Below are 24,652 nucleotides of genomic sequence, written 5' to 3'. Positions count from 1 at the left end.
AAGACAAATTAGAGTAAGATATTATGATGCCGGAGGCAATGTTATCTTTATTTACTTTCACCACTTCAAACCTTATGTTAGCTTTCACCAATGCAGGAAATAGTGGGCTTTTACCAAACCCACGCAAAAAGAGAGGAGTATTTGACCATGTACTCCACCGGCGTGGTGTGATGCCACTTCCGACAAAGAAAAGTGGAAATTCGGAGTAGTATAAGTACCGATAGACTGTACCAGTGAAAAGTATTCGGTGCCGTTGAGGATTAACAGTTCTGGTAATTGAGAGGGAGGTCTATCGATCTACGCACGTATATCAAGAGGTCAATGTTATCAAAGGAAACTACAAATAGAATAGGGAGTACCGAAGCCTCACGAGGCTGCTACTACAAACTACTAAAAACTGGGGGGGTACATGGTACAGAAATTTGGTATGTATCAGGTTTCCTAAAACCAATCTCAACAATTGTAACTTCTGGCTTTAATGCTTAAAATTCTTTGGCAACACATTTCCCCAAAGTCTATTACGCCGAAAGCTAGCGGATATGGAAAAGAAGTCACACCGCTCTGTTACTTCTGTCTAGAAATGTTAGTTGAGAAAGAAGTGGCATCCAAAGTCATCGACATAGAGACAGCATCTAATAATACGAGTCTAAAAAGAAAAAGGCGCCCATGATATGCTTCTTTAATGGCCTCCTACACTTTTCCTCAAACACCACACCTCGCCTCTTTACAAAAAGGTAAGAGTTTTACAGTCTCCCTCATCGCCGGCTTTGATAAGCCTTAAAAAAGTAAAACTCCCGCCATCCTCGCTCACCGGGATGCAACTCATACTTGAAGAAAACCTGGCATCTGCAGCGGCCTAAACTGGCAAGAATTGAAGATACGACCTTCCCAATTCATCTCTCCGACAGACTTTCCAGAGATGATTCGAAGAATAGAAAATGATCTAATGAGAAGAATTGTGAGCCTCCCACTAAACATAGCCGTGGGAGTCTCAAGAGCTGTAGGACAAGGGATGTCTCTGATCAGGATCGGGAGGAGAGAACATAGAGCCCACTTCCAGCCACCTCAAGAGGTATTGGTAACTCCTGAGGAATGGGTCTTTCTAAGATCCTACGAGGAACGGTACGGGTTCTTCCATCCTTTCTTCTACGCATGCAGGTTTGCTGAAGCACTTAAAATAGCAGAGGAGGAAAAGAAATTCCTGTTCGTGTACCTACACTCGCCAGAGCATCCCTATACTCCTCCCTTTTGCAGTGAGACTCTGGGCTCTGAGTTGGTGGTACAGTTCCTTGATTCCAATTTTGTTTCATGGGCCGCTATTTCAAGCGGAGGAGAAGGGTTGCAGATGACTTCAGCACTGAGAGCAGCCAGTTTCCCATTCTGTGCCGTCGTTTCCCCTGTTTCTAGCAGTGGTATAGCAGTCCTGCAGCAGGTATTGTCTTCCTTTTTTCTTTTCATTTTTTGTTTTTGTTTTGGTAACTTCGTTCTTCATATAATCAGCAAAAGTTTTCAAGCCACAACTCATTTCAATCAATACATGATCAGGTGGAAGGACCAGTCTCACCTACAGAGCTGGTGGAGATTCTACAAAGGACAACTGAAGAACGAGGCTTAGCTTTCAGAACTCTAGCAACAGAAGATGAAGGGATTATAGCAAATCGGCAACTGCGGCAACAACAAGATGCTGCCTATAATGCAGCTCTTCAGTTAGATAAGGTGGAAGAGGCTTGAAATGCTTGAATTATTTAATCTCTCTACTTTTTCTCTCATTGTTATTAGAAGAATACCTTTAGATGCACAACAACGTGTCTACCGATAGCAGGATAGGGAAAGACTCCGAGATTTAGCCATTGAGGAAGCATCCGTGAATCATCAGAAGACGGTGGCAGTTCGAACAAAGAAGGGTACAGAAAAGCCGGATAGAAACGTTGCTGCTACTAAACAAACAGGAAGTGAGATGAAAGAAGCAATTAAAGAATCTCACAATAAGGGAGCAACAACACCCGGAGAGAATCCGATGGTAACCCAGGTACACGTCACAGTTTCATCAACCCTTGGAATGATGATTCACAGCCGGTCCATTTAACAACAAATAATTTTGCAGATACAAATACGATTTCCGGATGGTGAAAGAAAGGAGCAAAGCTTCAGTTGTACAGACAACATTCAGTCCGTATACAGATACATGAACTCCCTAAACAAACCTGGAATAGGCAGTTATCGACTAATATCTAACTTCCCAAGAATAGTATACGGTTTTGAGCAGTTGGAGATGACCCTCAAGGATGCTGGTCTCCATCCTAGGGCAACCTTGTTTTTGGAGCTTCTGTAATTGAGGAACTGCTCTTCCTGTAAGAATAACAATCACTCGTGTGATCATGTTCAATAATGCAGTAGTGAGTATTTCCTGAACAATGCAAACCATATTGGCGGTCCTTTTTTATTTTATTTGCACAAGCAAATGGTAAAGCTAAAGTGCAACTGAAGCATCTGGAAATCGTTTCATCAATAATTGAACATATATATACATTACATTATCTATGATATCACTTCCAATGTCCAGACAATGAGGTCATTAGGAACGGAGCTCAGCATAGCAGTCACCAGATCACCACAAATAGTTCTAAAACAAGAGTAATTCAAGTTTTTCACTTCAAGAGGGTTTTAACAATGGATTTCACGTTAAGCTTCTTGAGGTCTGTGTAGGACTGTCCACAGCCGACAAACATCACAGGTGCACCAGAGATGTAAACCATGGAAAGTGCAGCTCCGACCTGCATAGAAGCATCTGTTCCTCAGAAATTGTTTTCAAACTCGTTTCATGTCAAATAAGCTTAGCACTTACATATAATTACCTTATCATCAATAGTATCAAATTTTGTAAGCAGGATTCCATCAATCAACCTGGGATTAGGCGCAGGAGAAAGGTCTGCCAATTTCTGCAGTCAGAAATTGATCATCTCAAATTATATTCTATCACATAGAATTTGATTAGCTGCAGAAAGAAAAGCTGGAGTATTCCAACAACTATTACTTGAACAAGGAATAGACATCCAAATAACAAGAAATGATTTGTCTGTAGCATTCAAACCTGGTTAAACTTTGACAGTTGATCCACAGCATCATTTCCAACCAGTGCCTCTCCAACAAAGAGAACTAGATCTGGAGTATTGAGATAAATAAGCTTGGACAGAGCTCTCATCAAGGGTTCGTTATCCTGAATCACAATATTTGATAAGAGAGAGATGTAGAACAAGACATTTCTTTGCTACAGAACAATATCAAGGAAAGAGATATAAAAAACTCAAAAGCAGTAGAGATCATGACAATGTGATACCTGCATCCTTCCAGCTGTGTCCACAAGAACGACATCTGATTTATTGCGGCAAGCTTCTTGGATAGCTTCCTTTGCCACAATGGCTGGATCTTTCTCATATCCTTTCTCAAATATTGGAATCTGAATAGCAATCAAATCAATTGCATCACCTAAACTTGTAGAAAAGCTTCACCAATTTCATTCCCCAAGAAGAAAGAATTAACCCTTGGGCTTGTAAAGTAAAAAGACAACCTCACTATTGGTCTTTACCAAAATGCACAAAGTAAACAGTGACAGCGGCTAGCCAATACACCCAATAGACCGATCTGTTAGGTGCGGAAAGCTACCGCCTACAAGAGTGGACGGAACCACTCTGACACCCACCCCGCCCATTCTTGACCGCTTCTCACGGGATTCGAATGCGGGACGTGGTGTGCCCAGCTCTGATACCATGACAGCGGCTAGCCAATACACCCAACAGACTGATCTGTTAGGTGCTGAAAGTTACCGCCTAAAAAGTGGACGGAACCACTCTGACAAACAGAACCAAAATATTTCATTCAGATGTACTGGGAGAGGGTGAAAAACTTTAAAAAAACGGTTCTTCAATTTAGTAAAGGCGAGCTGCATAAAACAACAATTATGAGGAAGAGTTTGGTTAAACTCAAGACTATCTCATTGTCAAAACTGGAATATATTATGAACAAGTTCAAACTACTACATTGTAAATCAATGACTATGAACTAAATTAAGCGAGTTTTCAGTAGATTAGTCATTCATCATGAAGTATCATTTACATTCTACAGCTAAAAAAATCCATGAGAAGGCAATGAAAATAAAGAGAAACAATCGTCACTTTCTTATCAACGTAACTGATTTTACATTCATTTTGCTTTGACACAAATTCTTTCAGTAGCACAAATCTATGCAAATGAAGACATGAACCAGTATTTTAATTTAAATGTATAACCAAACCAATACAATTCTAGACTGCTGAAGCGATTACATCAACCCACTAGAAGACACCTACGCTTTTCGTTTTCTGCATCTTAACATATGGTTTTTAAGTTAAAACAACATGGATGGAAAACCTATACACAAATGTTAACATGACCAAGGCAAGTAAAACCAGGCTAAAATAATATACCTGGAGTCTACGAGCATGAGTCCGGAGTTGCTCGACTGCACCTGATCGAAAAGTATCACAAGCAGCCATCATAACACTAACTTTATGCTGCAATAGCCAGTAAGCCACCTAACATTTGAAAATCAAAATTAGTCTCCAATTATGTAAGAGAAAGAAATTGGGGTCGAGGAGAGCGAGTTGCTGTACAAACCTTTGCTAGATTTGTGGACTTCCCAACTCCATTAACACCAACAAAAACAACAACATATGGTTTTCCTTGCTCTTTAGCAGCATGAACATCCCTCAAGATGTCAATTGAACGTTTTGGAGTTAAGATTCGAAGAAGGGCTTCCTCCATTGCATTCTGCAGCCAGCATGACACAATAAGATGCAGAACTCTTTAAAATGGGAAACAAAGGAAACAGCTAAGTGATTAAAAAGAACGATAGAGAAAAGAAATAAGTTGTTGTACCTGAGCTGTTGAAGAAATCCTTGTGAATGACCCCAACTTTTTACCTTCAAGACTAGCTGATACTGACTCACAGAGCTTCTCAGCTATTTCCTCAGCCTACAAATGCCACATAGTCAGATTTTGTAAGCAGATTGATTTACAGCCCGCAGTTACTTAACATCTTTTTTCATAGAAGTGAACCATCTTAACATACCACATTCTTGGTCATGAGCCTATCCTTGAGACCTTTCAGAGCTGGTTCCAGGTCTGACTTCTCCAAAATTGCATTCCCTGCAATACTGAGGTTGAAAAAAAAGAAATAAACTTCATGACAAAATAAAATAAAATAAAATAAATCCAATTGAATGCACAAAAATCATCCATCAAGATTACTTCCTCGTTGTGATCATTGAAGAGGTATAAAATGTATATAAGACAAACCCACGTCGTCATGCAGTTGAATCAGAAAGGCAACAGCTAACTTCCTCTGATGATTGAAGACCATATGTTCTCATGGATGTTAATAGAAAATAGATCTCGAAAGCTATCAGCCAAAGTTGTAGTGAACCAAGCTTTTGAAGAATTAAAAACTGCTGAAGTTAGGCCGGTTCCTCTACACTAAGTTAGGATGCCTCTTCCCTTGTTCTCCCCCAACAACCACAACTCTTACTGGCGAACAACTTGCCTGGGACATGGAGTCCTGTACCACGACAGAATAATAGAATTTTCCACACACACACACACACATATTCAGGCCTACACAGATACCTAGCCCAGAAGGTGGAGAACATACATGGTCACAGAGAGCACATGCTGGCCGATGTCAGAAACAACCAGTCTTGGATTCATTCTTGTACGATGTTGAAGTTAGGTCAATTCCTCCCTATGTGACTAGACAAAATTAGGAGATTTCTTCTCAAACAATAAGACAGGATCTTTCTAATTGAAATCAGTGTGAGACTATTCTCCCACAATAACTTACCCTTCTCGGGTAATTTGCCAGGGACATGGAGCACATGTACAATTATAGAATGGTGAAACATTTTACCCCCCATTCAAAGAAAACTATGAAGCTGAGTGATATAATGGGTGTATGCACTAAGTCTTCGTATTCACTCAGAGTAAGTCACCAATTCAAACCAAGATTGGATACAATATGGCAGTCCACGAGACATGAAAACCAAACATTTGGTCCTCCTCAATGTAGTCCTCCTTGGGTCAATAGAATTTATTCAAAATACTTAGATAGCTACTCATAACTACTCATACTCACCCATAATGCCACATTGTTATGGTATTCATCAAGGAGCTCTCTGGAAAATCCTCAAATGGCTGAAACAGTAGAGTTTGATGCTTAAAGGAGTAGAGAACCACAAATATTAGCAAAAAAAATTAAATGCATAAGTGAAAAAAAGGGAGATTATTGGCCTGTTGGAGGAACTTCAAAACGATGATAAATTCAACAGCCAAAATTAGGACACGAGGATATTGGATTATATGATGCCAATCAGTCATCATGTGAATTAACAAATGAGTTGGTCAGAGACTATTTCATGAAGCTGCACCCAAGCAAAGAAAATTTGACAATAGTTTTTTAAGTTTGGTAAAATTGATAGCTAAAAATGAAAAGTACATTGGCATCATAAATACTTGCACTTATGGTATAGAAAATCTATAGCAAGTAAGAAGTAATAGAAGGCAGACACATGCAAGCAAAAATAGAAGAGTATGCAGTAACATCAGATTCACCTTTGGAACATTGATGAAAACCATCCTTTCTTCTTTGCATTAGGCTGGGTACCCTTTTGGACCTCCTCATCTTCATCGGTCTCACTTTCGCTACTGAGAACTTCTTCTTTGTCCATCATGCTTTCACCCACATCTGCTGCCACAACTGCCACACTCTCATCCCCTCTCTCATCCACTGGATCAGTAAAATCCAGTTTGGACTCTGGAGGTGACTCATCCCAAACTCTGTTTTTCTTTGTTGCCTTTTTCTTTGGCTCCACTGTAGAAGCCATGTTAGAAACCGTGTCTGTTTTCTTTACTGTTTTAGTTCGCATCTTCTGAAGTTTACTTACATCAAAAGCCCCAACTTTGGCGCTCCCGTTTTCTTTGCCTGTTAAGACAGGGGTACGGGCCATTTCACTTTTGGTCTCATGCCCATTAGAATTACCATTCTCCAAAATCCGTGCTTTTGCAGAATCACCATTCCCACCATCTTTTCCAGACAAGCCACTCTTTTGTTTACCTCCTCTCTGTGATCCACCCTTCTGGGCTACAATTTGGTTTTGCTTCTTATTAGAAGAACTTACTGATCGAGCTGCCTGCTTCGATTTCCTCATTTCCTCAGCCCTAGCTTCAGCTTCCTTGCGAAGCTGGCGGAAGGTTTCATCAAAATCATCATAAACCACACGTTTTGGATTGTAAAGCTGTGAAAACTCATGCTTCACCATGGCAAGGAGGTCATCCACGTAAAGGAGATGGAGCATCCTCTGATAAACAGCTACAAAAACGAGACCAAGCTCGTTATGGAATGTCCATTTGAGGGTGTAAGAGGCACCGGCACCATCATAATTGTAAGATGAATCACCGGAGCGCTCCTCCAACAGGACGGATCTGATCAATGCGTCAATTGGGGACCCCTTAAGAGCGTTTCCGAGCTCTTTGCATGTCCAAAGGATCAGACCTCCCCTTGTAAATATCAGCAGTTGCTCTAACATCGTGGAACCCTTCCTATCCTGCTAAATCCTGCAATTAAATCTAGTGAAGTTCAGATTTAAAAGCGCCGATATCTTCCGATGAAAAAACGTGTAAAAACGACGACGGAAAGCATGAGCGAGCAAATTCTAACAAAATTCACGAGAGACTCAGAGAAGTAATTTAATCATCGAATTGACGATCTGAAATTTGAAAAAAAAAAACAAAAAAAGCCACCGGCACAACCTTTAAAAAACATAACATGTTAAGAATAACTATAAAGCAAAGAATTCTCCAAGAAAATTCTATGTTTTAATGGCGAAATCCTGATATCCTAGGTAAACAAATACACGAAAATTAAAAAAAAAGAAACACGATAATCCGGTGTTTCGTCGGTATAGACATCAATAACAGAATTCGACCTATCCTGAATTCAACCGTGAACGATCTGTTCAACCTTTAAAAGTTCTCTTTATATATTAAAAACGATCGATGAGCATGGATCAACCCTAACTTTACTCAATAGCAAAAAAAGGAAGAAAAATAAGATGAATCGCCCATACCTGCCACCTGCTCGATTATTCCTACAGAAAGAAAAACAAAAAAAGAAACCGCAAAACGAAGAAGCGGAAAGAGGAGAGATCGTGGCGTGGAAAATAAATAATAAACATTGGAGAGCTCCGGGGTTCCCAGTTATATACCTGACCCGTTATGGGAAGTGGACCGAACCAGGACAAAGCACGCGTTTCGCTCGCGACGGCGGCCGACAAGATTGGCCGACCTCTACGTTGATCTGCCTTTGATGGATAGACCTGCTTTGACGCGGGCTTCCCGCAATGGCTCACCCAAACATCAAATGGATCAGCATGTAGGCCTCAACGAGGACCATCTGCGTCCACATACGACAGATTGGTCGAATTTATCGGCCTTGTTTACATATATAAAAATATTCAATTTTTATTTTCTATTAATATAAAAATTACTATATATTAAATCGAAATAGTCCAATAGCTAATGTGAAATTCGTTTCTTGGTGGGGTCTGTTTGTCGAATTGCCTAGGAAAAGATGCGCAATCAATTCCGAAGTGGAGTGGAATACATTCTAGCATTTAGAAAGAATACGACGGCTCAATTGCTCTTGTTTTGCGTATAAGAAATAAACAAAACCTTGTATTTTGTCTCCATTTTAATTAAAGAAACGGTCCACGAACTGTGGGTCCTTGATGATGTTCCATCGGACAGATCCTAGGACACGTCAAATTATGGTGGGCTCCGTGGCCACCCTTGTTGACTCGTTGATGTCAAAGAGGGTAAAAAATCGAAGTCAATTTGTCTTTTAATTGAGTATTAGGGTTAATCCGTGGAATAGTTGACAAGAGCAGCGCACTTTAGCGTGCCTACCAATTGAGGGTGGGCCCTATCTTTTATGTACCACCCACATTCCAATTTGCTTTACCATCTGGATTAATGTGGTCGTTGATCATTGGAGTAGACTATGATGGGCCACGGCGATTCAGTGAAATTTTTGTTGAAAGATGGGAGCCGACGGCTGGGATTGATTGATTGAACTGGAAGAGTGGGAAACGTGAGCAAAAGTGGTACTAACGGAAGGTTAGGGGGAAATGAGGGAACCGCTGACGTCGAGATTGCGACGGCAATTAGTGGAAATTCAATTCCCGAAAGAATTCAGTTTGCAACTGTAATTTTCATTAAAAAGCTGAAAATGCGAATTTATTACTTCTTGTTGATGTTGTCTTCTTCAAAATTATTTCTTTTATATAAAACTTTGGGCTCCTGCATAATCTGAAATTCTGAATTTTTGTTCTCGACTCTTTCGTCTTCCCCAGGCTTTTTTGGTCCAATTTTATGTTGCAGCTTTCGGTACAGACAAGGAAGTAAAAAAAAACTGCGGTTCCCCAGTGACTCTCGCACTTCTCTTTCGCCTGACAAAACACGAAAACTGAAGAAAACAATAAAATCCCTGTTGCTGCAGTCACTCTTTCTTTTTCTACAACTCCATTGATTATCTATTCCCTGGAAGCTCGCATTTGATCCCCTTCGGAATTTTTTTTTGGGGGTAGAAGTTGGGACAATGGGAGCTTGCATATCGTCGCACGCGCACCGTGATGACGACAGGAAGAGTTTTACAACCCTAGATGCTGCCGCCGCCGATGGTGTCGTATCTCCGCCGGGACCGCTCGGATTGGGTTCCAGACGGTGGAAGAGAAAGAAAAGAGATGGAGAGAACTCGGGCGTTATAGATTTTGGGTTGTTATCCAAAGGTAGGAGTGTGGGAGAAGACGTGCTGCATAGGATTCCCGGAAGGATGTTTGTCAATGGCGCCAGTGATGTTGCCTGCTTGTTCACGCAGCAGGGGAAGAAGGGGACCAACCAGGATGCCATGCTCGTGTGGGAGGTAAGTTTGGTTACTTGTTGGTTTATTTGGATTTCTGGTGATCTGATCTACCTACTTGTCCATTTTTCGCGTTCTGTTGGAGGATGCTGAACTTTCTCTTACACTTTTTGAACTGTTGGATGATTTGATTATCGTCGTACTTGTTTGAATTCGTTATTTTTTAAAGCATCGTTTACCATTTTTCCTCTTAAGATGCTTTTGTTGAGTTCGTTAGCATAGAGCAGGACTTTGGACAGTTGTACAGCTTCTAGTGTCCTTTTTGTTTTTCTCTTTCTCGTGGTATGTTAGCAAATGAATGTGCAAATTTAATGGGTGCATTCGAATATTGTTCGAGATGAGGAAAACAACTCTTCTAAAATAATTGTAGCTTCAACAACTTCTTCGGCGATCTTTTCTTAAATTGAGCAGAGGTCACCCAAATGTCTTTAAAGTGTGGGTGTGCCCCCCTGAAATAAATGACGGGAAAATCTTATGGCTTGGCGTTGTTTCGGTTTTATTTATTAAACTGGCTAATATTAGCAAATTCTAAGCAGAATTTCTGTCTCTTTTCTTTCTGTCCTGATAGTCTCTTTTCTGATATAGAACCTCGATCCATGTTCAAATATGCATTCATTTGATCTTGTAACTAATAAACCAAGTCACTAAAAAAACTACGAGAAAAAGGAATAAAACCTCAAACATAGTTCTTCACATCTGTTGCCGTGTGGTAAAATAATTTTTATGGTAATGTTGAGTTTCAGTTGACAGTGTGTACATTTGTTGTTTTATTTTATTCGTTTTCTTCATTTAGTTTTAGTGTTCATTTTACTAGAATTTTGCATCAAGAAGTGACACCGTTTTCTGTGGAATATTCGATGGCCACGGTCCTTTTGGTCACATGGTTGCCAAGAAAGTGAGAGATTCTCTTCCTCTGAAAGTTTGTGCTCACTGGAAAGCTGATCAGAATGATGTTAATGGCCTGAACGAGAACAACAGTGTCCTGGGAAGCATGAACTCTGAAGAAACAGCATCTATTAGCTTAGACGATGAATGGAGTGAGTCCTTGGAAGTTGAGGAGAATGAAAAGTTTCCTGAGATATATATAACCCTGAAACAGTCTCTGCTGAAAGCATTTAAATCAATGGATAAAGAGCTGAAATTGCATCCTACTATTGATTGTTTTTGCAGTGGAACCACTACTGTCACCTTGGTAAAGCAGGTAATATTTAGTTGTATAATGTCCCCAAACTGTTCCATTTCTTGTGAAAGAAAATAATGATGCTATGGTTGGGCTTCGAACTTGTGTTTCTCTAGGGCCAGGATCTTGTTATTGGCAATGTTGGAGACTCAAGAGCAGTTTTGGGGATGAGAGATAAAGACAATTCATTGGTTGCGGTGCAGTTGACTGTCGATTTGAAGCCTAATCTTCCTAGTACGTGGTTCACAGCTTAAAATTCAACCATGTTTGCTGAATGCAACTTATAAATTTCAGACTTGCATCTCAAAGTGGAAACCGGATCTTTTCTGTTGTCACATTGAATGTGTTCAGTAAGACTCATAACTTGAATTACTAGCATTAAGATCTTGTTGAGAGCTTTTAAGCTTTGCTATTGGAATAGCTGAGATTCTTAGTCATGAGATCTTTTTTTTTCAACTTCTTTTACTTTTATGGATCACTTTGAGGTTTATTTAGCATCTTAATAAAAAAGAAATTGAGAAAAAAGAAAATTAAAAAGTTGTTAAAGAATTTAGTTTCCTCTATGCTAAATTCTTTCTGCTTTTTTTTTTTTTCTTTTCCCTTCCTTTTTGTTGACTGATATTTTCCTGTTTCATCATATTACTTTCTTTACTATGACATACTTACTTTCTGTCATGCTGATTTTTGTCTGGTTCAGTGACCTCATAGCTCTTATTTTTTGCTCTTTGTGCAGGAGAAGCTGCTAGAATTCAACAGTGCAAAGGAAGGGTGTTTGCTTTGCAGGATGAACCTGAGGTGGCACGTGTATGGTTGCCTAACAATGATTCACCTGGTCTAGCAATGGCTAGAGCATTTGGTGACTTCTGCCTCAAAGATTTTGGTTTAATTTCTGTTCCAGACATATCTTATCGCCGTCTTACATCCAAGGATGAGTTTATTGTACTTGCCACGGATGGGGTAACTTCTGGTTCTTTACAACAGATTTTTTTTTCTCTACTAATTCCTGCTGAAATCACATGCTTGAGTTTCATGATTAAAGTAAATTCTGCATCTGAGAATAGGAGTATGCTTGTTCGTAGATAGGATAACTTCTGGTTTGTCACCATAGATCCTTGATTCTCTACTGATTCCTGCTGAAATCACTTGCTTTGAGTTTCATGATTAAAGTAAATTTTGCACCTGAGAACAGTAGTATGCTGAACTCTGGTGGTGGTGCTTCCAGTTCCAGTTTCAACTCATTTCTGAGGCTCACAACAAAGGCATATGTATGCAAGTTTTGGTCTAAACCTTACACCCAAATTTCTGAAATTCTTCTTGCAGGTCTGGGATGTTCTTTCGAACAAAGAAGTAGTGGACATAGTAGCGTCAGCCCCAAGTCGTGCAAGCGCTGCAAGAGCTCTTGTAGACTGTGCAGTTCGTGCTTGGAGGCTCAAATTCCCAACATCTAAAAGTGATGATTGTGCTGTGATCTGCCTCTTCTTAGATTGTTCATCATCATCTCCTGAAGGTGAGGAAAGCACTTTGGGAGGGCAGCTCCATGAAGAGCCTGTTGGTGATGCCACAGTTCACAGCTCAACAAAGGAAAGACATCAAAATTTGGTTTCAGAAGATGGCTTGGCTGAGCATTCAGCTTCCAATGAAATTGAGCCAGTCTCTGAGCCAAAGAAAGCAAACATGCCTCATAGGTGCCATTCCACGAGAAGCCTTGCTGAGTGTATTTTGACTGCTGAAGAAGAGGAGTGGTCTGCTCTTGAAGGTGTGACTCGGGTGAATTCACTGCTGAACCTTCCAAGATTTGCTTCAGGGGACAAAAAACCTGGCAGTTGGAGAAAATGGTTATGAGTTATGACACAGAGCAAGAGGCTGGTTCCTTGTCTGACCTGGTAAAAATGCAGGATCCATTCATTGTTTCGAAGGGCTTGGCTGAGATAAAGAGGACAACTTGGGGAGGATAAAGAAAATGAAATGTCGAGACAATATTGCTAATGATGTACTCATTCTGATTGATTTATTCCTGAATGGGAACTCTTGTTGCAGGGAGAGTTACATGATAAAAAGTTATCCTCGAAAAAAATTGAATTATTTGTTGCGTTCTGTGCACCAGGGTAAAAACTGCTGTGTTGATCCTGGCTTTGGAAAACTTAATTCTTGAGAAATTTTGCTGTAAAATAAAGATTGCACAATGCCGCAGTGCCTCTGCCTCATGCTTTGTTTTAGTTTTGTAAAAATAATAGTAGTGAATTTGTGAATAATAATTGTACCTTTTTTGAATGTTAGGACATAAGACCACATAATGATAAAATGTTATAGTATCATGTTTAACACATAGGATAAGTGACCACTTAATTGGCTAATTGAGCCTTGAATTCATGATATCAATCACCTTTTATATTAGGAATTAGTCTGATTTTTATGTGAAATACTTGATTATTTTGGAATGAAAATAATCTTATAAATATTTTATATAATACACCTAGAGAGTTTGGGGATTTCATTACAAGAGAAACTCATATTATTAGTAATAAAATCATAATTTTGAGAGAAATTAATAAACTCCAAAAATGTTTTATTTTAAAAAATTATTTTATGTAAATTATTTAAAATATTTTTATTTTAGGTGTTATGTGTGGATAAGTTCAATTGTCGGAGGATAGTTTGAATTTGAAAGTAAAAAGATTGAAGTTAGGAAGTTAGAAAGTTTGAGAGGTCAGAAAAGAGGAAACGATTGTTAGAGCTCTCAAGTTGTGGTGGGATGGATTTGCTCAACAAACTAGAAATTTGATCTTCATCTTCATCTTCATCTTCATCTACATGATCTTCATTTTCGAAATGGGTGTTAGTGTGGACAAGTTCATCTTTGAAATCTTCGAAATAAGGTGTTAGTGTGTACAAGTTCATCTTCATCTTCATCTTCATCTTCGAAATTTAAAACCATTGATTTTATTAATTATAAAAATAAGTTAATTAAACTAAGTGTTTGAGTTAACAATATTTTAATTACCACTATTAAATCACTAATAAAATAAAGTAAATAAAAAATAAATATGATTAATGAATAAAAAAAAATTATATTAATAACATAAAATAGATTTTTTACATGGTATTAATTAATAATATATTTTGACAAAATTAAAAGTAATTCATTAATCAAATGTATACTTTAATTATATTTTATTTACCAGAGACTTAAATATGAAGTTTAATATAGTAATAAAATTGAACAAAAATAATAAATAAATACATATACAACTTTATTAATAACCTAAAAAAAGATTATTCTAATAACGAGTTTGTGCCTTTAATATTAAAATCATCAAGTTACAAGTTTAGTACATATAAACAACGCATGCTCAAAAGTAATAAGATACAACCATCATTTATCGTTCCACATGGAAGTCTATATGTCATCTCGAAATTGTGTGGCTCTTGTGGATTCTAATGCACTCTGCCTCCGAAAGCATGTTACTTGGCTACCCACATCCTCAAGACTATCGCAATCGTCGCTGTCTGTATACATTTTAAATAAAATTGGATATGACCTCTACATAAAATTAGGCATAACCTATATATATAATACATGTATAAGATTGGGCATAACCTCTTCTTAAAATTGAGCATAATCTATGTATATAATACCTGTATAAAATTGGGTATGACCTCTACTTAAAATTGGGCATAATCAATATACATAATACCTACATAAACACTCCATAAAATTGTCTATACATTCCATAAACACTCCATGAAATTGTTTATATACACTCCATAAAATAATCTAAACACTCCATACACTGCATAACATTATAAATAAATTCCATACAATAATCAAACACAACAAAATTAAATGAAATATCACTATCAATTTACAATCGCCCAAATAAAAACTATAAATCCATTATAAATTTACAAACTATAATTGTTTCTCTTCATGCTAGTTGTTCCTCGACCATTTCCCCCTATTAACTGATCTCCAAATCTTCCCCTTGATTGATTTTTCTCTTGTAGAGGAGGCAACTCCTTCAATACTGCAATTGTTACATCATCTGCATTGCCCTGCCATGCGAGTAAGAACATCCAGAATAAATCCGTGATTATGGTAAAAAAAAGGGGCCAATTCTTTACTAGTTTACTTTTAACAATCAAAAAATTTTGAATAGGGATATAAATATTGCCCTAATGAGACATTCTCAAGCAGGCCTCCGGACTCTCCTACCCCAAAAAAGTAAGATTGGAAAACAAAATCTTAGAACAATGGTTGAAATGGCATTGGTCAACAAGTTCTCAACAATATCAAAAGTATGATATATCAATCACAAGTAGCTGTCTATAAGGCAAATCAAATACAACACTAAATTAATAAAAAAAAATAAAGTTTAGACTTACCTTATGAAATTTGAGAAAAATCAAAACCAAAGGGTTAAACATTCCATAGCACTTCAAAAATTCTCAACAACATTCTAAAACGTTTCAAAATTAATTAAACTATTTTTCACTACTGCATATGCACTAAACAATGAAAAAACACACACATCAAGTCCAAATTCACCGAACACCCCTGGTAGAGCCCCATATATCTTCGCAGTCACTACAAACTATACCTCGTCAGTGATGGGAGTCGGGTTTCGTTGGCTAATGGATGCCCGTGTAGGCGACTCAGCCTTGTTTGAATTGGACTAAAAACTCCCTAATAAAACCTAAACCATAAACCATAAACCATAAAACCCTAAAGTCAAACCCTATCACCTACTAAACTCTAAACCCTAAACACTAATTCCATAACACAGTACCCTAAACCTTAGAAGCCCTAAACCCTAAACTCTACACCATAATTCCAGACCCTAAACCCAAAAAACCCTAGAGCTTAAAAACACAAAACCCCCCAAAACCTTAAAAACCCTATCACCTACTAAACTCTAAACCCTAAACACTAATTCCAGAACTTAATACCTTAAAAGCCCTAAACCCTAAACCCTAAACCCTAAACCCTGGAGCTTAAAAATACAAAACCCCCAAAACCTTAAAAACCCTAAACCCCCTAAACCTTAAAAAAACCTAATCCCTAAAATACCCTAAATCCTTAACCATAAACCCTAAACCCTAATTACAGGACCCTTAAATACCAAGCACCAAACCCTAAAAATAATCCCTAACACGAATCAAGAATTTAGACCCTAAACCGTAACCCTAAATCCCACAATTATGCACAAATAACCCCCAATTAGGCACAAAAAATAAATTTAAATAAAATAAAACACTAATTTATTAAAAAAAAATTAGGGTTAGGTATACCTTCTGAAATTTGGGGAAAACCGAAGTTGAAGGGTGAAATCGATGCTGAATGGGGAAATCAATGCCTAATCGAAGTAGAAATTAAACAATTGATGCACAAATGTCCAAAATCGAAGAAAATCGAAATGAAAATAGGAAAATTGAACAAAATCAGAAGGTATTTTCGGGGGAAAGGAGAATAGCCAGAGAGAGAAGGGAGTGGGAAAGGGAGAAGAGAGGGAGAAGACAGAGAAGAAAGAGAGGTTGGGAGGGATAAAAGAGAGAAAAGCGAGAGAAAGAGAGTCATGGAGACGAGAGAGGGGGTGCGAGAGAGAAGGTGAGGCCGAGAGAAAACCGAGAGATGAGGCCGGAGACGAAAATCCGATCTGTTTTATGGTAGCAGAACGTCGGGGGCGCAGGGAAACGAGAGAGGGAGTGCGGGAGAGAGGAAGAAAAACATGAGAAATGACGATGCACCGGGGGGGGGGGGGGGGGGGGGAGGAGAGAGAGGGAAAAACACCAACGTCGCCCATCCTTCAATTCAAAGAAGATCAAACAAGGTCTTCTTCTAGATGATCGAAATTAAACCGTGGAGATGAAGGATCCCTTCATCCCCTGCATCGAGATGAAGTTTCATCTATGCTCTACTAACGACTTCAAGTGTTCGAGGGCGTTATACTGATGAACATCATCTCGTCCTTGAAGTTACACTAACCAACCCCACTCCCCCACACCCCCCCCCGATGGCAATTCTGTAGTTTTAGAATCGAAATCATCTGCGATCTCACTCTTTCTGTGTCTTGTGGGAAGTACGTGTTCTCTTGTGCGAGGAGAGATGGCGTTGAAGTTTCTGAACAACAAGGGATGGCACACGGGGAGCCTTTGGAGCATCGAGAATGTTTGGAAAGCGGAGCAGAAACACGAGGCAGAGCAGAAAAAGCTTGAGGAATTTCGGAAGCAGATCCAAGAAGAAAGAGAGCGTTCCGAGTTCCGGCAGCTCCAAGAGCAAGCTGGCCTCCTTCCGTATGTCCTCCGATAATCCTTTAGCTCCTCTTTTAATTAGATTTAGACATTTCTTTCCTTTTAGTTGTCTTTTGCTTTTGCGAGTTTGGGGTTCGCCTTTAGGACTTTTGCTTTGTTTTGATTTCTAATATAATTGGTTAAATTCGTTATCGCTTCATCTGCTCCTTTGTAGAAGGCAAGAACGGTGGGATTTCCTTTATGATTCCGGATTGGCGGTCGGTAAGGGCAGTTCGTCTGGATTCAAGGAGCTAGAATCTCCGCCAAAAACTGAAACAGAGTCCAGCATCTCTAAAGTAAGATTGTCATCCTTTCTCTTTCTCTTAGCTTCAGTTTTCACGTGTACTTAGTACACCGTTGGAGTCAGGTTGCGAATCTATTTGCTTTTTTTTTTTTTTCGTATTGTTGTTATCCTCACAGTTTTAGATCTTAAAGATAAAAAAAGTTGGAAAATAGTGAAATTTTCCAAATTTTCTGTTACAAATAAAAAAAAAAAAACGACAACGAGTAAGATTAATTTGCTTTTGAAGCTGAAATTTGACCCCAGCCTCTTCAATGTCAGAGGTAGTGAATAGGGTTGGATTTGCTAATCATTAATTACAATTAAAAAAATGAAATATGCAATAGAAAAGAGATAAAGAGGAGAAGAAGGATTTTTTGTTTTGTTTTTGAAGCTTGGATGACTGAAGCCTTTTATTTGGTTCAATGGCCACTCTGGCGGAAGTTTTATAGTGTTACCTCTTGTTTCTTTTAAATAGATTTTTTTTTAATTTTCTTTTTGTGAGCTAGTTAAATTGCTCTAATCTTTAGTTTCAAAGGATGAAGTTCGTTAGCGAGTGGAAGCAAAAGAAAGTAGTAGAAGGGAGGGAGTTTAATATTTTTCAAAACTTTGGGAGGAAAATATTTGGTGTGAAGTTCATTATAACAAAGACCACAAACTATGATATAAAAATGTGAGAATAGACTCATGAACCTGCATGTCAGGTCAAGTCCGAAGAAGCTGAATGTTTTTATCCTTTCAGGTTGTAGAAGTCTTAGACTATTTCTGCAGATATATATAGGCCTGGAATCTGGTTGAATTTTGGCCTGTATCCCTATGTCCAGATATTGTTCAGATTTATTTTTGTAATGAGTTGAATTCTGATTCTCACTGAGCATGTTCAAGCCTGTCAACAAACAGGTTTGGGCTGGATTCAGATCAGATTTAGGTTAGGCTGCTTTAATCAAGCAATGGTTGTTAAACAGTGAATTTTTCTTTGAACATGAGTAAATCATTCAAGCGATGCCAACCGAAAAGGATAAAGATAAATTAATATTAAAGATAATAACATTATCTATGTAGTTATAATACAAAGTCTGGAAGAACTACTTTATATAAAATGGGAAGATAGCTTAAGCTAATTATGGCGTGTGTGATTCCACAATGGCAGAATTAAGAGCTCTTCTTCAGGGTGTTAGATTTTACTCAGCTAATTTGTGCACCTCCTAGAGTAGTGGGATATTCCTTTCGTTGTAATTAGTTGGGCTCTGGGGAAGAAACTTCCACCAAGGAGATTTTTAATTTATTTTGTTGAAATCTTTGACTTATCCAGCTCCATGTCCATCTCCTGGTGTCGCACTCCAAGCTGTTCTTATGGATAGGCTGACACTTTGGCTAGGGAGGGTGCTCCATGTCCATCTTGTTGTTAGCAATACCTTTCCTATTTGATTGTATTTCTGGTTTTGGTTCGTATTTGCTTGCTGCTAGTTCTCCTTTTTTTATGTAATTTCTCCTTTTCTGGAGCTTCTTTAATGAATTCTCATTTCTCATTGTTTTTTACCAAAATAAATAAATAAATGAGCGCTTAAGTTTTGTTATGAGCACTTCTCACAGCCTGTTCATGTGAAAGGTGATTCTAAGGCTATTATCAACTGGTGCCAGAGATATCTCAAGCTTCCTTGGAGGTGTTGGAACTCCTTTTTCCAGATCTGCAACCTTTCAAAAAAATGCTGTCTGTAGTTGGTTGCAAATCAACAGGTTTGCTAATGGCCTGGCCGATAAGCTTTTAGATGCAAACCTTGACACTGCTATTGTGATGGCTGACCTCCCAAGGGAGAAAAAACTCCAAAATGTTCCTATAGCATGCTGTGGTGTGGATATTGGTCTCTCTCATCCTTCAAGTTACTCCTGTACTGGTCAAGCTGAGTATTTCAGTTCCATGGGATATTTTGTGTTTGACATATAACTGTATGTAATGTAGTTATATGTAATATGGAAATGGTATTGTCCTTGCATGCTGATATTTTTCTATGGGAGTCGCCTCTTGATTTTTCAGCATTAGAAGCCACACTGCTATCTCTAGGCTATTACATTTGATCAATTTGCAGTTGGTGCCCAAATCTAATTTTTGAATCTGGAAATCATTAATGCACACCCTTTCGAGAATTTCTTTCTATTTTGTTTTTCTTCTTATCATGCTTCTGCTCTTTGGACCTGATCTGTTAGTAAAATTTACTGTGAAGAATGAAATTTTTTCGTTTTCTTATAGGTTGCCCTATTGATGTTTTTCTTGTACTAATCACGCATGTTCATTTTGTCATGTGCACTATTTGTGATGCAGCAATCATTGGTACCTGATGCCTTATTTGAGGATAGGTCCCAATCTGCCAATGATACATGGAGGAAGCTTCATTCAGACCCCCTACTCTTGGTTAGACCAAGGGAGCAGGAGGCCCTTGCTCGGATTAAGAACAACCCTGTTCAGATGACTATGATTCGAAAATCTGTACGTTTTCCCCTTTGTCTTTTGGTACTTGTCAACTAATATGAAGATGTGAGAGTGTGAACTATGTTTTTATTTGGGTGGAGGAGTGCATTGGGCTGAGGCATGGATTATTTTTGCAGGCTGAAGCAAAGAAGACGCAAAAGGAGGAAAAGCAAGATAGGAAGGTGCACAAGAAGAAGCATCTGAAGAAGTCAAGGCACAGTAAGTATTTTTATTTGAAGAGGAATCTGATACAGAAGAGGACACTATGAAAATAGACGAAGACAAAAGACAAAGAACTCGTCAAGAAAGTGACTTTCATGGGAAGTCAAAGCATGAGAAGCAGTCCTCAGCAAGCCAGTCAGATTCAGAAAGGCATTCTAGTGACTACTAGGAAGATAAAAGATATAAAAGTCAGCAAGAGGGTGGTCATGAAAAGAAGTCAAAGTATGACAAGCATAGCTTCACAGGTCAATCTAATTCAGCAGGTCGTACTAGTATGAAGGATGGAGATGGTGGTAGACATGGAAATAATAAAGAGGGTGACCATCGTAAGCATCAGAAGAAATACTCATGGGAAGAGTCTGACTCAGAAGGAGAGAAAGAAAGACAACCGAAATGCAAGAGATGAAGATGGAATACATAAAAATCATCAAGACAGTGATACTCATCTGAAGACTGAATCAGAAAATAAGGAACATAGGCGAAAGAGAAGTCACCATAAAAATGATGATTATCACCACAAGCCCATCCATGAGGGGGATCAGGACAACACAGTTCATGAAAATGAAGAGGTGAGATTGGGCATTTCCCGTAATAAGCAACTTCTAGGAGTCTCAAAGCTTACAGCAAAGGAGAAGGCAGCCCGTGCACGTGAAATGTAACTTGATGCGGAGCTGCATGAGGAACAGGAGGCTGCACGTAATGCTGGACAGTCTGGCGGAAATTTCTTAGATTCTACCCAGAAGAGTGTGAATGAAACAGAAAAAGGAGGGAGTGCTACTCGTGTCCGCCGTCGGAGTTACTATTTGCAAGGAATGCTTTCCGACGATAATTCAGTTTTGATGTTGTCATGTTTATTCATTAGCGAGCAATTTGTAAATTACAAATCTCAGTATTTCTTCTGTTATTCTTTCAATCATCGATGTATTTTAGTTGGAGACACAGAACTAGTAGAATCAATTAGTGTATATCTATTTTGGTTTCTGTTTCCAGAACAGTTTGCGAAGATACCTCGATTTAGCTCAGGGATTGGAGGGGCGAAATCGAAGTTCAATCGCCGTGAGGCGTTTTGTATAACAGGGAATCAATCTAAGATGCCCCTCTTTTTATGATTGAAGAAGATACTTAATTATCATCCAGGACGCTAAAATAGCTTACGGAAGAGGGAGTTGGAGATGCCTCTCTTTTATCATTGAAAGGGATACTTTTTGAGCTGTTGATAGGAAGAATTAGTTGATGATGATTGACGTCCTCCAATATTAGGTTCGGTAGGCTAGGGAATCTTAAGAAATAATATACGAAAGTGTGAAGCGAGCACCATAGTTTTTGATTCTCATCAACATCACCTTTTCGTATTTAATCTACAAAAACATCTCATGACAACGTCCCTCAATGAATAATCCCAGACTGGTGGTTAGAACCATTTTTATCTCTATAGCCTTTAGAAAAAAAAAAAAATTCTCTATCCATCTCTCCACTAATCTCCTCCAATGCAGCAGGGGAGGCACAGCAGAATTTGGGTCGTTCATCAGCACTTCAAAAGAATTAAAATTGAGCTTTTTGAGTGTTCTTTAATTGAAAACATTTGTGAGGAGCAGTGAGAGGAAAGAAGCATCAGCAGAGAGGATGCAGTCCAGCTGCTTTGTGCAGGTGCTGAGGCGTGCTAAAGGGGTCCCTAGTGGTTGGAAGGAATGAGAGCTAGAGGCTAGAATAAATTAAAAGCGAAAAGAAAAAATTAATGAAGGGAGGGAGTGATTTGTTTCTGTTTTAGAAGGTGGAATCATAAGAGGACCAACAGGCTTTTTCCATAATTGATATTTTTAGATTAGACTACAAGTGAGTGGGATGCTAAAGAACAAATTCGCTCAAAGCAGAAGGAAGCATGTCCAAGGCAGGATGTCACTCTCATCTCATCCTCTCCTTAACATTTTTTTCCGGGTAATCCTTCTTTTCTGCCCATTGTCAACCTAAATCTGGATAACATTTCATTATCACACATACTTTACAAATTTTTAATGAAACCCCATTTAGAGAGAAAGAGAAAAAGAAAGAGAAAGAGCTCTGTAGAGGGCATGCTCATGTTGAAGAAGGCTACTCCTCAAGTACACTCTAATTAAGCATCTTCTTTCCGAAAACTTCACATGTCTCTGCACAAATCAGACTCCCACTTTAGAGTTAGCAATAGCCAAGGAATCATGCAGAAAGGTTACAGGGATGTCTTCATCTAAAACCACTCTTTGTTGCGAAAACTTTTCCTTTTTTAAGCCAAGGCATCTTCAGGAAAGTGCCCCTCAGGAAATGAACAGTTGAAGCATGATGAGGATTTTAGTTTTAGACAACATGTATAGTCAGCAAATCCTCTTCCTTCAGATCTGTCACTGTGATGAAAATTTGGAGAAACTGGAGGCAAATTGCAGCAATATCGGTTGACTTAGATTTCTTCTTTTTCTCCACAGAGGACGTGGGGAACATTGTCCAAGCAATACAAGACAAAGGAAGAATAGGGAAGGGCATGGGATTGGGAATAGTAATAATAATAACAAAACCGAGACAGCAATCAATCGCTTGTCACCTCTTACGTGTACCCTTTTTTTTATGTTTTTGTTTTGTTTCCGTCACTCTTCGGGTTTCAGAATTCTAATTTTCATATGCCTTTTCTTCTTTACTTTTCGATCTTCTGTCTGCTTTTTCCTCATTAATCTGGGTTTCCTCCTGCTTTACGGCATTCCCTTCATTCTCTCGTGGGTTAACTGTTGCATGACATGAATTATCTTCTAAGGTGGAATCTGTGGAAGGTTAGTGGTTCCATTAATGTCAGGCAAGTATCAAGCCAGGACTTTTGTCGATTAGATAGTTCTGGTTCTTTAAGACAATAATAATGGAGAAGATCACTTAACACACTCTTCGTTGTTTTTCCTGAGTTTTTTTCGGCAAACCCTTCACAAAGGAATGAATGTGTATCAGACTTCGAGGCCAGAATTTTCCTGGGTAAAAGTTTGAGAAGATATTTGGAGGGTCTCGTAGAGCTCTGGCGTCTTCTTTATGACCTGTGATTTGCTGCAGGGAAGTGCACGTGGGGCTGAGGGAGAATGACAGTGAGACATGTTTCTTTTAGGCGGTGACTGGAGATAAATCGGAAAAAGAGAAAATCGACGCTCTTATTACTTCTGGATTTTCATCTTCGGGTTGAATACTATGTAGAGTGCAGCCATTTGTACTTCATACACGTATGAGTTTCGAAGAGAATAATTCTCAAAACTCGTCTCTGTACAGAGCATCTTAGGATTGCTTTTGTGGTTTCATAAAGAGTTCTGGCTTTTGGCACCGAAAGAGGAAAAAAAAGGTATCATGGTTTTCCTACAAGTAACTACAGACATGTCGAGAGAAATCTGATTTGTTAGATGCAATGCTAATGACCATAGAAACCGTCTTATTTTCAGAACTGCAGCGATCTGTCACGGAAGAGAGAGAGAGAGAGAGAGAGAGAGAGAGAGAGAGTGGGGTTCCTTGCAAGATACATCTGATTTCAACTTTCCTTTTTGTTATTTTTTCGCAAAAAAAAATGAATGTTCTATGGTTTCCATTTCAAAATACATCAGAATTCTCGTGATTTCTTCTTTGTATTCTGTCATCTTTTTCATCAAATTACGTTTGGTTTGGTAGTTGGAGTCATCCATGGCTGCCTTGCGAATTATCTTTATAGATCCATGCGGGTCCTCTTTTGCTGCTTTTACTTTATTATTTAAAACCTTTTAATATTATATTAATGTCAAAGCTGACAAATGTCCCAGTGCAACTCCATCTGTTTTTTTCTGGTTTCTTCTATGGAGTGGGTTGGAGCAGTTCGTTCCTTTCCCATTTGGACCGTAGGAGATTTAGATAGGGAATAACATGTAGTGGGAGATTACTTCTGTTGCTTATAATATATTGCAATACAGGTGCCTCAACACTCGAGTGTGTTTCCTTTTCCTGCCTTGAACTCCACTCAACGCTTCTGCTGCAAATCCTTTCCGTTCATGGGCTTATTTAACACTCTATCTCCCTCAGGGTGGTTTTTTTCTGGGTTGGGAAGGATGAGGTGATAAGAGGAGTGGGGAGACGATGGACGGAAGGGGCAAGTGAAGGCGATGCTAAGTGGAGGAGTGTCCGAGAGAGAGGACAGGCTTGGGGATTTGGGAGATAAATATCCGGCAAAGGCCGGAAGATTCTCCA

General features: G+C 38.8%; 3 protein-coding genes and 1 pseudogene across 3 annotated transcripts; 3 read left to right on the top strand and 1 right to left on the bottom strand.

Annotated features, from left to right (window-relative positions):
- Positions 1-690: 690 nt before the first annotated feature.
- LOC137935980 (plant UBX domain-containing protein 10-like) lies at positions 691-2,461 on the top strand. The gene is made up of 4 exons (XM_068780443.1): positions 691-1,432; positions 1,546-1,716; positions 1,823-2,029; positions 2,105-2,461. Exons 1-4 carry the CDS (start codon positions 920-922, stop codon positions 2,330-2,332), a joined length of 1,119 nt encoding a protein of 372 aa, XP_068636544.1. The 5' UTR covers positions 691-919; the 3' UTR covers positions 2,333-2,461.
- LOC137935978 (uncharacterized) lies at positions 2,404-8,243 on the bottom strand. The gene is made up of 10 exons (XM_068780442.1): positions 8,157-8,243; positions 6,643-7,644; positions 5,108-5,192; positions 4,915-5,010; positions 4,654-4,806; positions 4,464-4,571; positions 3,338-3,457; positions 3,092-3,217; positions 2,856-2,939; positions 2,404-2,774 (listed from the first exon to the last, which is right to left on the bottom strand). Exons 2-10 carry the CDS (start codon positions 7,614-7,616, stop codon positions 2,649-2,651), a joined length of 1,872 nt encoding a protein of 623 aa, XP_068636543.1. The 5' UTR covers positions 7,617-7,644; positions 8,157-8,243; the 3' UTR covers positions 2,404-2,648.
- Positions 8,244-9,402: 1,159 nt separating this feature from the next.
- On the top strand, positions 9,403-13,441 carry LOC137935948 (probable protein phosphatase 2C 66). The gene is made up of 5 exons (XM_068780387.1): positions 9,403-10,009; positions 10,821-11,207; positions 11,303-11,420; positions 11,920-12,143; positions 12,507-13,441. Exons 1-5 carry the CDS (start codon positions 9,686-9,688, stop codon positions 13,026-13,028), a joined length of 1,575 nt encoding a protein of 524 aa, XP_068636488.1. The 5' UTR covers positions 9,403-9,685; the 3' UTR covers positions 13,029-13,441.
- A 3,848-nt stretch (positions 13,442-17,289) lies between these two features.
- Positions 17,290-21,373, top strand: LOC137937596 (uncharacterized; annotated as a pseudogene).
- The last annotated feature ends 3,279 nt before the right edge of the window (positions 21,374-24,652 follow it).

This window comes from Aristolochia californica, unplaced genomic scaffold (genome assembly GCF_029961685.1).
Source record: "Aristolochia californica isolate CCGP_79_NKW_82.1479 unplaced genomic scaffold, dmAriCali1.0.hap1 SCAF_7, whole genome shotgun sequence".
NCBI lineage: Eukaryota > Viridiplantae > Streptophyta > Magnoliopsida > Piperales > Aristolochiaceae > Aristolochia > Aristolochia californica.
Note: the sequence above shows the minus strand (reverse complement) of the source record. Positions and strands in the feature narration are given on the sequence as shown.